Consider the following 15,956-nt stretch of genomic DNA (forward strand, 5'->3'; position numbering starts at 1 on the left):
CTTACTTTGGGAGAACCACCCACATAAAACTGCCACTGAACCTTTAGCCCCAGTCATGGATCAACACTGCACACCTTACGGTGTGTGTGTGTGTGTGTGTGTGTGTGTGTGTGTGTGTGTGTGTGTGTGTGTGTGTGTGTGTGTGTGTGTGTGTGTGTGTGTGTGTGTGTGTGTGTGTGTGTGTGCGCGCATGAGTGTGTGTGTATACTTTCTGCTTGTGTGTACGTTCCCCTCCTGGACTATAAAGTCACTCCAGTAAAATAGCTCTCCCTTGTCTTATCTTGATTGGCTGGGACAAGGCCGGGCGGAGAAAAAGGGGAGGCAGACTGATGGGTGAGGATCCACAGACGCTTTCAGTCGCGTTCAGGACATCAGGGAGGACAGACAACAGAACCCTTGAGAATGAGCCTGAGACGAAGACAACTTAACCAAACACACAGCGACAGGCAGACGAGCCAAAGACAACTTTACCAAATACTAAGAAGACAATGATGACTTTGCTAATACACGTCAACTAGGTGAGGGACAAAGGACAAGTTAACGAATGCTTGTGAACTAGGACAGAGGACAACTTTACTAACACACGTCAACTAGGACAGAGGACAACTTTATAAAATAATAAAACTAGTAGAGATGTTGGAGAAAACTTTATCAAACTGATCACAACTTAAAAAGGAGTGTCTCGTTTAAAGCCTCAATGAGATGGGGAACATTGCTCCAAAATAATCCACAACTAGAATAAGTGCCTGGATATCTTAAAACACCTGTCAACCAAGAGAAGAACACTATTTATTCCCAAAACATTAGTTACAGGAAGAATTTACCTTTAGAATATCAACCAACGCCTAAAAGAAGGTAAACACCGATCCTAAGAAGAAGCCGGCTCCATCTCTACCAGGCACCTATAAAAATGTACCTAAACCAATCACAAATCATCTTTACCCGAAAACCCACTGTTTTGAGGCAAGCCTATGTTGAAGAGAGAATACACTGCCTTTCAAAAATCAGCTCAGAAGCCAAACACTGAGAGCAGCCTACACCGTGAGTAAGTCAGCTTAACCAAGCACATAAAACGTTCACAAGTCTCAAACCATCTTTACCTGGAAAACCACATTGGTGAAAGGACTGGACACTTTAGAGAAGAGGCTTGTCCATGTGTTGGTTCCGTGTGGTGTGGATGCTGAGAGGTAAGACAAGGATGAGTGTGAAGAGAGCATCGATGGCAGGCGGGTCGATGAGGTGCCATCCAGCTTATATGTAAACAAAGTGCCATACCCATGCTACGACCAGCCTGGCACAGAGGGGGGTGGGCACTGGGGAGCACCACACTCTCTCCTTTACTCCTACTGCTCCTCTCCAGTCTGCAGGTAAGATGGTGAGCCGCGCGCACACGCACACACACACATTAATATTAAGATCACTTTATTTGTCAGCACAAAGTCCAACCAAAATCTGCTTTATCCCCGAAAGACACACATACAGGTTAAGGTACAACGGCATCTAGGACTTGATAATAGCAACCCTCCGGTTGCCAGCTGACTTCCCTCCAGATTTTTTCCTGTCAGACCCAGGACTCAAACTGGCTGGCAACTCTCCGGTTGCTGGCTCGTCTCTCTAAAGCGCTTGGGTACCTGCCGCCCATATGCACACACATACACACACAAACAGGGCACACACATGTGCATGTACTAATCTGAATTCAATTTCTCCAGAATATTGATTCTAAGCCAGTTTTGGAGCCATTTGATATTTCCTTTACAACTTTTCCTACTTGTTTCCTGTCAGGAGTGCCAGTAAAAAAGGAACATGTTTTTTTGTTGAGCATTTATTTGAACATCTATAGTACATATAAAATATTCAGTAAAATATGAAAAAACTAATATTCTGTTAGAAAAGTGAATTGAAGTAATCTCACAAATATTCCAACCTCACAACAGAGAAACATAATTTGCTCCAGATTCCAGTTCTCCTTTATCTGATTGAGAGGATGAGTTGCTACCGTTGAACTGTAAAACCATAATCTTTCTCACTGACACAGTGAGATGATAAGCCCTGAATTTATGGTATGAAATCTTTGTTTTTTTTATGCGACTGGGATATGCAAGAACTTTGGAGTTGCTTAGCAACATGGCTATATGATAATGTACTGGGTTGCATGACATGGCACACATGTGGCCGTGCATATCACTCCAGACATAAATATTATCACAAAATCTGCTGCAAAATGTACCAGAACAACCAGAAACGGACATACAGTATCAGGCAGATAAAATACACCGACGTATTTCCAAAGTATTATTCTATCTTTGTAACTCCTAAAACTCTATACCTTCAGTATTACCTTGTGTACTTACTGTAAATACATCCCTTTACTCAATAGTAGCTACATACTATATGATAAACATGATCTCAGTAGAGATCTCTCAGATTTTATTCCCAGGCCCTCAATTATATCAGCACTCTCTCTAACTGAGTTAAGCTCAGAATCCCTTAAGTGTCTCAGTGGAATTGAGTGTTTTCTCTTAAAGTAGAGGAGAGCCCCTGTACCTTCTTTTCACCCCAGATAGTAGTGAGAGATCTGACAGACAGACAGACAGACACACACACACACACACTCCTCCGTGATAGCTGCTGTCCAGAAAACCTGATGACAAGAGACAGAAGGGGTTAATAGAAGCGGTAGAAAGTCAGTGCTCTCCTAGGATAGGACAGATCACATTGGAACAGGTGGTGGTGGAGGGGGGATAGAATGGACAGGCACAGGGAGGTTACACATTTCAGATAGATATACAGTATGTATCCCCATTGGAGTGTGAAGGCAAGGCAGGGAATGTTGGTCAGAGAAAGAGTACCGCACATAGAATTAGAATCCATTGGATGATATATCTATGGTACTGCACCTCACCTGTGGAATAACAGATTCTAAATGGGAAAACCTTGATTCTCTGTTTACTTTACAAAAAGAGGAGAAGGGTTGGTCTGTCACTAGAATAATTGAATTTATTATGTTTTGTCAATGTTTTATTTGTATAGAACATTGCCAAATCATGTGGTAAAATATCTTAAAGTATCTGCCCAGTTACCTTTCAAAGTTAATATTCTGTTAACTCATATCCAAATAAGGTTGTTGATACTCGTATTTGTGGCCAAAGCATAAATTGGAGAAAAAAGACTTCAAAAACCCCACCTCAAACTTGTATCTCAAACAGACCATTTAAAAAATGCTTGCTATTTCCTCATAGCATAACGTAATCTTGAGCTGGCCAATCAGCAGTCTAGAAGAGGGTGAGCTGGCCAATCAGCGGTCTACTTGCGCTAATCTTTTTTTCGACTAGTATACGCCCACACCATTAACCATTTTGTTGTTGGGGTATGCTCACACAATTGCAACACAGAAAAGCTGCTTTTCAACATACTTCATTAAAAAGATTTGTAAGGAAAATGAATAAGTCACATTTCATAGAAATCTGGAAACACTGGGTAGTCTGTAACGTCCTGACCAGAGTTCTTATGTGTTTTGCTTGTTTAGTGTTGGTCAGGACGTGAGCTGGGTGGGAATTCTATGTTGTGTGTCTAGTTCGTCTGTTTCTGTGTTCAGCCTAATATGGTTCTCAATCAGAGACAGCTGTCAATCGTTGTCCCTGATTGAGAATCATATATAGGTGGCTTGTTTTGTGTTGGGGATTGTGGGTGGTTGTTTCCTGTATTTTTGTTTTGTCTGCGCCAGCTAGGACTGTGACGGTTAGTTTATTTTGTATAGTGTCTTGTTTTGTGTTAATTAAATCATGGAAAATTACCACGCTGCACATTGGTCCTCAGATCCTTCTCGCCTCTCCTCGTCTGAGGAGGAGGACGACTTAGACTGCCGTTACACAGTCACTTTACAATTGGACCAAGATCATGAATAGGCATAAGGTTGTATTTACACAGCCACCCTAAGAACGCAAATCAGATTTTCTTTATACCTCAGAAATTCTTTGGACTGTCCACACAGTTTTACATGTGACCAAAATCAGATTTGCGCATTCGCATTGATGTAGCCTCTGAAGTAGCAAACAGATGTAATGCTCATTTCCCATCACTGCTACTGTAAATGTTGGGGTGGTTGTCATGGTAACAACAGGTCATGCGCAATAGTGTGCAATAATGATGCGTTCATAACCAGGTGGGAAGGTGGTATTTACCACATACAACTGGGAAAAATCCACTTGAATCCCCCTTGTAATTACTAGTTGGAAACTCGTCTATCATCCCTGAGCTCCGACTTGTCCCACATGCTGAGCTCTGACATCACCTACTAAGGAAATGACCTCGATAACAGCATTTTCTGCAGTTAGATGTAAAAACTAAACATTATTTATAAAAATCTATTCTGTTTTTTGAACGCTATAATTGGTTTACAATCATGACGTCTGTACTTACAGCTTGTTGGCCATTAGCCAATCAGCGTATTGGTATTTACAAATTCACAACTGTTAATGACCACCTTCCCACTTGGTTATGAATACAGCATCAAACCACTTAAGAGCAAAAAAAATCTAATCTGAGCGTCCAGACAGGTTTGTATCAGGATTCAGATTACACAGGAAGCCCAATTCTGATCTTTTGCTCAATCATTGGGTAAAAGATCAGAATTGCGCTGCCTGTGTAAACGCAGCCATATGGAGGTGGTACTGTATGAACTGGAAGTCAAAAGATTAGATTCCCTGTAGTTATTTTTGATGTTTACACATTAGGTAAAGACCAGATAGATATCAGATATGCAAATAATTGTCCAAAGATCATAATTGGGCTGCCTGTGTAAACGCAGCCTAACTGAGTTACTGCTGGTCAAATCTCCCATTTTGATTTCTCTTCTCAGAGTAAATGAAACAGGTGAATTTACTTCTATTAGTTTAGACCACATGACATTAGGGTCTCGATTCAATCTGTATCGCCGAAGTTCAGCGCTATAGTACGATTTAAAATTTAAGACAATGTTCCTGCGTCTGCGGAAACTGCATTCAAGGTTAGCCCTGCATATGTCGGCTCAATCGGAAATTACCTTTACATTTCAATTGCACTACAGTGCTGAACTTCGACAATACGGATTGAATTGAGCCCTAGGCTTGTGAAATTGCCTACACAGATGCCTAACAAAGATGGAGGTTGGGTAGTTAGATAACTCAACAGGAATTCTACTCAAATACTGCCATCTTGTGGACTCTCACTAAAACCACATTCCCCTCAGTCTTCCTGGCACATTGTTGGGGGTGGTAAAAATGTATAGTTTATCATAAAATATTCCTCTCTTTATAACTGTCTTATTTCACATGAAAGGTGGTGGGCTCTGTGTTTGATTTGATTTGATTAGGATCCCCCATTAACTGACGCCACGACGATGAAACTTGAAGAGTTGATCTCTAAACGGAATGAATATAGGGAGAACTGCACCAGGATTTTAGCAGAAAGCATCTTCTCAGAAACTGGTGAGCAGTTTGTTTTTAGCCCTGGCCAGTTGCATGTATCACTGTACCATTCTTCCCCTACAATGTGTATTGTCATTTAATTGCAGCCAGACTGTCAGGGCAGCAATTGATCTATATGGAAATGTATTTTCCGTTAAGCAATAGAACTTTATTATTGATGTACTTTTCTGTTTGTCTCTTACTCTTTACTTGTTTGTCCTTTCAGGAATCTACTGTAACGGGATGGTTGACGTGTTTGTGTGCTGGCCCCACTCAGCTCCCGGTAACGTGTCAGTGCCCTGTCCTTCCTACCTTCCCTGGATTACAACGGGTGAGTCTGGAGGCTTCATTCAGGGTAACTCAATCCATCAAATGCAATTCGGATTCAGAACTAACCATTCTACCGAAACAGCCAACTGCTATTTTTTGGAGTGCATTAAATCTAAACTGGACATAGGTGGTGAAGTCAGTCTTTTTGGATCTTAAAAAGGCCTTTGATACTGTGAATCATGAGGTCCTCGTATCCGAACTATCCCCCGTTAATGTGTCCACTCAAGTTATTCGTTGGATGTATTCCTATCTGACAAACAGAAGTCAAAGGGTTTGTTTGGGGGACACTCAGTCAGACTCTCCTTACTATAACTTCGGGGTCTGACAAGGGTCAATATTAGGCCCCCTTCTGTTTACCCTCTATATAAATGATCTCCCACTTGCTTGCCCACAAGTTAACATGCAGATGATACAGTTCTGTATGTACACTAAAAAATAGACAATTAGTTGTTAACAAGTTAACTGAAGCTATGGTACATGTTTCTAAATGGATGACTAATTCTTGCCTGCATTTAAAGACTGTTTCTATGTACTTCTCTAAGAAATCCATTGATTCTTCCCAACAAGCTGTTCTTGTTAATGAGGAGCGTCTGAAAGTTGTGTCTAATTTCAGGTATCTCGGTGTCATTTTGGACTCCAACTTGACATTTATGAAACGTGTGAAGAAGGTGCTTAACACAGTCAAGTTTGGATTATCCAACTTTAGGTTTATAAAACTATATATGCATGCTATAATCTTCTCACATTTGAGATATTGCCTCACATGCTGGTCACAGGCAGGAGCAACTATTCTGAAACCAATTGAATCACTTGATAACAAACCGAACAGTTACCACCATTGTCATATAATTTACATACATCGTTTATTTAGTCTGGATAGCTTTAAGCATGATGTAGAGCCTTGCAAGCCTTGTCTTTAAGATCCTGAATGGTCTTGTCTCTCCACCCCTATGCCGGCATATCATGCTCAAGGAAAGCACCTCCAGGATGACAAGGGCAGTAACTAGAGGGGATTGCGTTGTCCCTTTTCGACACAGTAAAATCGGCCCATCGGCCTTCTCTGTTAGAGCTACAATATACTGGAATGCAATGCACATGGACTTGAGAAGCTGCACTGACTATTGTATTTTTAAATTGAAAATTGAAAACATAGCTCAAATCTATCCAAACCTGTACACATGAGTTATCTGTGGTTCCTCATATGTAAGACGACAGTTGATGATCGTGTTGTTGTTGTTAGAATGATATATTTTGTATTGTTTTAGTGAGTATTTATATAGTGGCTGTGAAAAGGCCCTTACATGCCCAGGTACTACAGGTGCAAATGATCTTTTGGCTAACCCCGGCACATTTACATGGATGTTTCATTATTGTAATATTGATGTTGATTTATGTGCATTGTCCCTTATGAATAAATAAATATCACACCTATCCATACATTCTACATCTATAACGTCATGTGATGGCACAACACAACATCATAACATTTCATACAGTACCACACACAATTAGAAGCGCAGTTAAACGTGCCTTCCAACATGGTTGGAGCATGAGCAAATCTCTCCATAACCGATCCAGTCATTCCTCTTCTCTTCCGGACCCAGATGACTCCAGGAGAGTGTACATGGAGTGTCTGTCCAATGGGTCCTGGCGACTCCAGGAGAATTCTACGGATGTCTGGCGGGAGAAGACAGAATGTGATGACCAAGACTTCTTTAAACCCGAGGTGAGGAAAAGGCTGTGAGAGGAAACAAAGTGGAGACTTGCCTTGGATTTGGAAAAGGCCTTGCAACTGAAACGTCAACAATAAACCATACCCCAGTTAAAGATTTCCCATTTGTATGTTATTAGGGATCCCCGTTAGCTGCTGCCAAGGTAGCAGCTACTTTTTCTGGGGTGCATACACATTAAGACACTTATATTACACATAAAACAAAAGATGAAACAGTGCATCATATAACACTGTCATACCACCACATATCCACAACACAAAATGTATGATACCACTATGATACCACTATACAACAATATTACAAGTGTGTGTAGAGTGCGTGTGCCAGCGCCCGTGTGCGTGTGTCTGTACCTGTGTGTGTGTCTCTTCACAGTCCCTGCTGTTCCATAAGGTGTATTTCTTTCTGTTTTTAAATCTGAATCTACTGTTTGCACCAGTTACCTGATGTGGAATAGAGTTCCATGTAGTCATGGCTCTATGTAGTACTGAGCACCTCTCATAGTCTGTTCTGGACTTGGGGATTGTGAAGAGACCTCTGGTGGCATGTCCCGTGGGGTATGCATGGGTGTCCGAGCTGTGTGCTAGTCGTTTAAACAGACAGTTCGGTGCATTCAGCTTTTCAACACCTCTTACAAAAACAAGTAGTGATGAAGTCAATCTCTCCTCCACTTTAAACCATGAGAGATTGCCTTGCATATCATTAATGTTAGCTCTATGTACAGCCACACTGCCCTGTTCTGAGCCAATTGCAATTTAACTAAGTCCCTCTTTGTGGCTGTCACAATGGCGTGTATAAGTGGCAGAGGAAGTCAGGCGCAGGAGAGTCAAAATAGAGTGTAAAAATGGAGTACTTTAATTAAAGTCCCAGTAATTGGCTCCATAACACTCACGGAAAAATATAATACAAATCTGGGTACGAAGACCCATCGCACACCTATACACAAACAACACCACACTTGACAACGAACAATCTCTGACAAACACATGAAGGGAAACAGAGGGTAAATACACAACAGGTAATGAATGGGATTGACAACAGGTGTGTGGGAAGACAAGACAAAACCAATGGAAAATGAAAAGTGGATCGATGATGGCTAGAAGGCCGGTGAAGTCGACCGCCGAACACCGCCCGGACAAGGAGAGGCAACGACTTCGGTAGAAGTCGTGACAGTGGCACCTGACCACACAACTAAACAGTAGTCTAGGTGCGACAAATCTAGAGCCTGTAGGAAGGATAGTTGTAAATCATGCAGCCCCTTGTGTCACGATCGCAGATTTTAGAGAAACAACAAATGTCGGTACATATAAGTGTCTAACATCGGCTGAAAGCTTAAATTCTTGTTAATATAACTGCACAGTCCAATTTACAGCAGCTATTACTGCGGGAAAAATGCCATGCTATTGTTTGAGGAGAGCCCCTAACAACAAAACACTTTTTTCACCGCAAATAAGTTTGATAAATTCACCTCTGAAGGTGAAATGTGTACTTACATTCTGAAATATTGCTCTGATTTATCATCCAAAGGATCCCAGAGATAACATAGTGTTGTTTTGTTAGATAAAATAATTTTTCATATCCTAAAAAGGTCCATATGGCATGCACGATCGATTTTGTATTTCCACTCGTTCAATTTGCAAAGAAAGGAATATTTGAAAATCTAACCCTAAACATTGTTTCAACCAGTCAAATCACGTTCGTATGTATTCCTCAGAGATCCTAGAACGTAACCAGACTTCACTATATCATTATAGGTGTAGTATATCCTATAGGACACCACATTTGGTCAGAAAGCGACGCCTTCATGGCATTCCGATGACGCGGGCGGTCTTCACTTGATCGACACTAACTTTGTCAAATAAGCACCAAACAAAGCTAGCTAGATAGCCAATGAGCTGGACTTTACGGGATTATCCAGAAACCCCGTATCTGTCGCAAAATGTAGCTGTTAACCTTGTGCGACAGCCAGCCTTTTCTTCTTGGACAAAAATTATAAGAATATGGAGAGTTATGAAGTTATGAAAACTGGTTGTTTGCAAATGTTGAACTTATAATATGGCTACTAATACTGGAAAAGCTCAATCAAAGTCCACGTATACAGATTTGATGATATTCTTGCAGAAAAATGTAATATGAATGTAAACGTCTCCTTCAAAATTTGCCCAAATGTACCTGGGTGACTTCACATTAAATGTCATGTAGTTTGCTCATACTTCAAGTAAAAAAAAGGGGGTTATCCCTAAAAAGTTTTTAACTACTGTTGTATCAACATGTTTTGACCCTGAAAGTTTATAATCCAGGGTTTCACCAAGCTGTTTAGTCACATCAACTTGCTCAAATTGCACATAATTCATTACAATATTTAGTTGTGGTTTAGGGTTTAGTGAATGATTTGTCAAAAAAATACAATGCTTTTAGTTTTTGAAATATTTAGGACAAATAGGCTGACCACACTGCGCGCGAGCGTTACAAAATAAATGTAGAAATCTATGTTATTAAATTATTGCACCGACACTGCTCCCGCGAGTCAACAAGTGTCTGCGTTGCCAAGGGCTAAAATAAAACTTGTTTCTCTTTCTGACGCAGATCGCGCTGCAAGTCCTGCCTCTTCCATCTCCTCATTGGTTTATAGAAGCGGGTATCCACGTGCCATCTCCTCATTGGTTATACCCATGTGGGTGATTGAAAGATGAACTGTGTTCCCGGTCGGTGTAGTAATACTATGAAAGTTTAGAAGCCAATCACCATTTAAGTTCAAAGATGAAAAAGCCTGGAAGGACGACAGATGACTAGAAACGATTCAGTTGACCGTTTTATGTGTGGATTAATTGTCGGAGTAGAGGACCTTGTGCATTTCAGGTAAAATAACAACTCAATGTTTATATCCCAGGACAAATTAGCTAGCAACAGCAAGCTAGCTAAATAGGACAAATTAGCTAGCAAGTGCAAGCTAACTAGCTAAATTGCCATACATGTTTAATGCTTTTTGTCCTGTTCCCAAATTAATGTAATTGGTTCAGAGGATGTTTTGATATGCCAAGATTGTTTAAAGCTGTCATCAAGGCAAAGTGTGGCTATTTGAAGAATCTCAAATATAAAATAGATTTTGATTTGTTTAACACTTTTTTGTTTACTACATGATTCCATAAGTGTTATTTCATAGTTTTGATATCTTCACTATTATTCTACAATGTAAAAAATAGTACAAATAAAGAAAAACCCTTGAATGAGTAGGTGTTCTAAAACGTTTTACCGGTTGTGTACATTATCAACCATTTAACACGTTATCCAGGAACTCACTGTTAGCACTTGGTGGTACATAGCGGCTTCCCACCAGAATGGGCTTTAGGTGAGGCAGATGAACCTGTAGCCATACTTCAACAGTATTTAACATGAGATCCTCTCTAAGCTTTACAGGAATGTGGTTCTGAATAGTGTATAAACAGCAACACTCATCTTTTGTCATTTCTGTAGATGTTATAACCATGTATTGCTTTCATTGTATCATCAAAGGTAATATCTAAGTCAATTTCAGAGGTTGAGGTCAATTGCCTCTTTTTCACTTCTTTTTTCCCATGTCTGTGTCTTTCAGGAAGATGAGTGGTTTCGCCATGCAGCCCTGAGGGTCATCTCCATCGTTGGCTACTCTCTGTCCCTCTCCTCCCTCTCTCTGGCCACTCTGCTCATGGGCATTCTCAGGTTAGTGTCAAGGGGCCAGAGCGCAGGGGTCAGGGGGTTAGGCACATGTTAATGATGATTATGATGAATTCTACTATCGTAAGGCGATGACACAACTGCAAAGCAATGGCATACTCCTTAGTCATGTCATTGATTCAAACCCACTGGTCAGTGTTCAATGTCATTAATTGATAATAAAATATAAATGGATACCAGGGGAAGCAGAATAAGAAGATTACGGATTATGTTATTGATCACTATAAACCACAATGGATTGTCTATGTACTGAGCGTTCATCTTAGTCGCATAATCACAAAATCAATTTCCACACTAAATAGTCAGTGGCGGGTTTGAGTCAATGCCAACCTCTGTCTCTTCCAGGAAGCTCCACTGTACGAGGAACTACATCCACATGAATCTGTTTGTGTCCTTCATGTTGAGAGCCATAGCCGTCTTCATAAAGGAGATCGTGTTACATGTCATGTACACCAAGCTACCCAGTGACGACCAAGGGTGGAACTCATACTCCAACTCGGTGGTACTCATGTCCTGTAGAGTTTGTTAAAAAAATCTATAAAAACATTACATTTTCAACCATGCTGGCCTTCAGAATTCTTATTTCTTATAATAGAAGAAATCTCGGGCACCCAGAACCAAATCTCAGGTGTGCTCTTACGTTAACGTCTGTCACAAGAGACTATGATGTAAAATACATTTATTCAACAAGGATAAGGCACTGTAATATATCATCTAATATCTCCTCTTCCTGTAGATAACAGTGGTATGTAAGGCCTCCCGGGTGTCCATGGAGTATTTTGTAGCCTGTAACTACTTCTGGCTCCTGGTAGAAGCAATCTTCCTCCAGACCCTCCTCTTCACCGACGTCCTCACCAGGAGACGGCTGCTCAAGAGATACATGCTCATTGGCTGGGGTATGGTTCTAAATGTTTATAAGATACATGTTAATTGGCTGAGGTAAGGCGCTAATGTTTAAAAGACACATTCTGATTGGTTGGGGTAAGGCTCTAATGTTTGAAAGGCACATGTTCATTGGATAGTGTAAGGCTCTAATGAAGATAGAGCTCATGGCAACAAAATACTTTTGCTCTCGCTAAAGGTACTCCATTCGTGTTTGTGGTGCCATGGGCAGTGAGTAAAGTTTTATATGAAAATAAAGGGTAAGTATTTGGGGAGAATTTCCACCACTCATTTCAAGACTTCTGGTCATATTTCTGTCTGTTCGCATAAAGTAATCAATCAGTACTGATCTGTGTAAATACCCAATAGTCGATGATACAAGCTGATGTTGTAGGCCCAAATCTCGCTTGAATCTCTCCTGTCCTAAGGTGCTGGAACAATGAGAATAGATGGATCTGGTGGATAATAAGGGGACCCATCACTTTATCTGTGTTGGTGAGTAGCAACCTACAATATATAACCTATAGCGACCTCCTGTATCACCACTCAAATAATGCTCCACTGATATCTAAGAACGTGACACAATGATTAATCGTCTATCAAACCATATGACTCTACAGTGTACGCCAAAAGTGCACAAGACTGACACACTGGGGGCATCAGCTCTTGTGAGATTTCCTGTGATTTTTCACTGATTTCACACCGATTTTGGGATGTCTAAGATCAATAGTTCAGACCATGTGACATAGACGTCAGCCAGAGCAGCGGGTGTCAGAAGCAGTCACAAGCATGTCATATAGGGCAGAATGGTTAGGGTGCACTGATCCCAATAAGATAGGGTTTCTCCTCTTAAAGACACAGTTTACTTTTTACGCACCAGCCTAAAAACATAAGCATCTCCTACTGTTTTACAGAAAAAATATATATTTGACTTGTGTTGCAGGTCATTTTCTACATATTCATCAAAATACTAATGTTGCTGCTCTCAAAGTTAAAGGCAGACCAAGTGAAATTCACAGACTACCGATACAGGTAGGCTACGGTCACTCTAAAGGTTTACTCTGATCTGTGACAGTAGTAGCCAGCACCCTCAAGCAACTATTTTATTTGAACCCCAATACAGTCTGAATGCCAAAACTCCTTTCCTTTTCTCTGTTAGCTTGGCCAGGGCTACGATAGTCCTGATCCCTCTACTGGGGATCCACGAGGTAGTTTTCACAATACTGATAGACGAGAGTGTGGAGGGAAGCAGCCGCTATGCCAGGAACTTCATTAACCTCACCCTTAGCTCCTTCCAGGTAAGAACTGATAACAAAATGGCCACCTTCCAAAAGACCATAACAAATGTTTAATTGTTCCTGTTGAGTAAAGATAGGAAAACATCCTGATCCTATTAAGAACTGCATTTAGAGGGAAAGAATGTGTCTTGATAATACATGCAAATGGTTTGGTAGAGTTTGTTACCTTGAATACAATCATTATGAGTAATACTTCTCTCTCAGGGATTCTTGGTTTCTGTGCTGTACTGCTTCGCCAACGTAGAGGTAACTATCCACAAACTAGCAGTTCAATTTACTGTAGCCTAAGTGTTAGCTTAACAAATCGTTAATACAAATAAAAACTCAAATACAAATCTGTTATTTCCAGGTCCAGACGGAGCTGAAAAAGCGATGGCAGCTCTTCCTGTTCACAAACCACTTCCAGGTCATGCCCTGCATCGACTTCCGGGGCGAACCCCTCAAACATCTGTGGAAGTGCTCTAGAGGCCGACGCCCCCATGGCTCCCAGCAAAGCGAATCATACGAGGAGGGGGGTGGGCCTGCCACACACTCCCACTTGCTGCAGGTGGCCTTGCAGGGGCAAGGAGGGCGACGAGAGGTGGAAGGAGGGGAGGTGGCAGGGTGGCGAGATAGGGAGAGAGACACGGGAGGATTGGAGTTCCACACCAGGAAGAGCCTGTCAAGTAGCGATGGAGAGATGACGCTGGGAGAGACCATGGAGGAGATACTGGAGGAGAGCGAGTTCTGACCTCCTCCATCTTGTGGACACTCCTTGTCAGGGTTGGTTCGGTTACCTGTCCAAAATTGTAATCAGTAATGTAACTTTTGGATTACCCAAACTCAGTAACATAATATGATTACTTTCAGTTACTTTTGGATTACTTTCCCCAGAAGAGGCATTAGAAGAAGACAAAAAGCATCCATCAAACACATTTGGTGTGTCATCATAGTGGTCTCTGATTTGTGGGCAGCCACACTCAGGTGGAACGAACTCAAACTTGCGCCTTTTTTCAATGCTGAATTGACTGTCATTGAGAAAACCGAAACAAACATAGTTTCTGAATTTAAAAGTAATTCAAGAAGTAGTCATCTAGTTTCTCAAAAGTATCTGTAATCTGATTACAATATTTTAGCTGTTCTTTTGTAATCAGTTACTCCCAAACCCTGCTACCTTCCTTTCTGGACTGTTATGAACTGTTAAGGTGCCTTGTCTCCTGACAGATGGGAAGAATCTCAATTGCATACACCTTGCGTCTTCTCTCCCCGCCTCCTTCTCAAAACCCATTTGAGGAGAAGGTCAAAGGGGAGAACCCTCGCTTTCTCGTCCAATGGGGTTTGAGAAGGAGGCGAGGAGCGAGAACGCAATAAAAGTCCTTGCTTGGATAGACAATGAGATTGGTGTTGTTGTATCTTTGTACAGATTATTTGTATGGTACCTTTGTGTATCGTTTTGTTTACGTGTATGTGAGTAATGTTCCACTATAAAAAATATGAGTTTTATGAAAAATCATAATACATACACTGAGTGTACAAAACATGCTCTTTCCATGACATGACCAGGTGAATCCAGATGAAAGCTATGATCCCTTATTGATGTTACTTGTTAAATCCACTTCCATCAGCATAGATGAAGGGGATGAGACAGGTTAAAGAAGGATTTTTAAGCCTTGAGACAATTGAGACATGGGTTGTGTATGTGTGCCATTCAGAGGGTGAATGGGCAAGACAAGAGATTTAAGTGCCTTAGAACGGGGTATGGTAGTCGGTACCAGGCGCACCGGTTTGAGTCAAGAACTGCACCGCTGCTGGGTTTTTCACTCTCAACAGTGTGTACCAAAAATGGTCCACTACCCAAAGAACATCCAGCCAACTTGACACAACTGTGGGAAGCATTGGAGTCAACATGGGCCAGCATCCCTGTGGACCGCTTTCGACACCTTGTAGAATCCCAGACAAATGGAGGCTGTTCTCAGGGCAAAGGGAGTGCAACTCCATATTAGGAAGGTGTTCCTAACGTTTTGTACACTCAGTGTATATTTATGTACATACTTTTTATCAGAAAAACAATCAAATTACTCAAATAAACTTGAGCACATAAAGGTACTTACTGCAGGTATATAAACACAATAGAGCATTGACAGGTAAGTGTACATTTTTTTGTTGTCAGAAAATGTTGACATTGAAAAGGACAGTCTGAAGGATACAGTCTGAAGGATACGTGTTACAGTTCATGTGCATGATGTGGGTATTATGTATTTGTCATATCTAAAAACGTATAGTGATACATTAAAGAAATCTTGTATTACTGTTTGTGTTTGAAACAAATCTCTGATACTGATTACTAGATAGTAAAAAGGTATACGGTAACAACACACAACAGATACAGCATGGGGGGAGGGCAGGTACCTAGTGGTTGGAGTGTTGGGCCAGTAACCGAAAGGTTGCTGGATTGAATCCCCAGGCTGACAAGGTACAAATCCGTTGTTCTGCCCCTGAACAAGGCAGTTAACCCACTGTTCCCCAGTAGGCTGTCATTGTAAATAAGAATTTGTTCTTAACTGACTTGTCTAGTT

The 15,956-nt window shown here is 41.2% G+C and overlaps 1 protein-coding gene across 1 annotated transcript; it reads left to right on the forward strand.

The window, feature by feature from the left end:
• Nucleotides 1–377: 377 nt before the first annotated feature.
• Nucleotides 378–15,624, forward strand: LOC129829018 (glucagon-like peptide 2 receptor). The gene is made up of 13 exons (XM_055890427.1): nucleotides 378–1,367; nucleotides 5,354–5,468; nucleotides 5,674–5,778; nucleotides 7,382–7,503; nucleotides 11,100–11,206; nucleotides 11,567–11,723; nucleotides 11,958–12,117; nucleotides 12,303–12,363; nucleotides 12,532–12,598; nucleotides 13,047–13,135; nucleotides 13,263–13,401; nucleotides 13,606–13,647; nucleotides 13,751–15,624. Exons 1-13 carry the CDS (start codon nucleotides 1,278–1,280, stop codon nucleotides 14,129–14,131), a joined length of 1,635 nt encoding a protein of 544 aa, XP_055746402.1. The 5' UTR covers nucleotides 378–1,277; the 3' UTR covers nucleotides 14,132–15,624.
• The last annotated feature ends 332 nt before the right edge of the window (nucleotides 15,625–15,956 follow it).

This window comes from Salvelinus fontinalis, chromosome 30, assembly GCF_029448725.1.
Source record: "Salvelinus fontinalis isolate EN_2023a chromosome 30, ASM2944872v1, whole genome shotgun sequence".
In the NCBI taxonomy this organism is placed as follows: Eukaryota; Metazoa; Chordata; class Actinopteri; order Salmoniformes; family Salmonidae; genus Salvelinus; species Salvelinus fontinalis.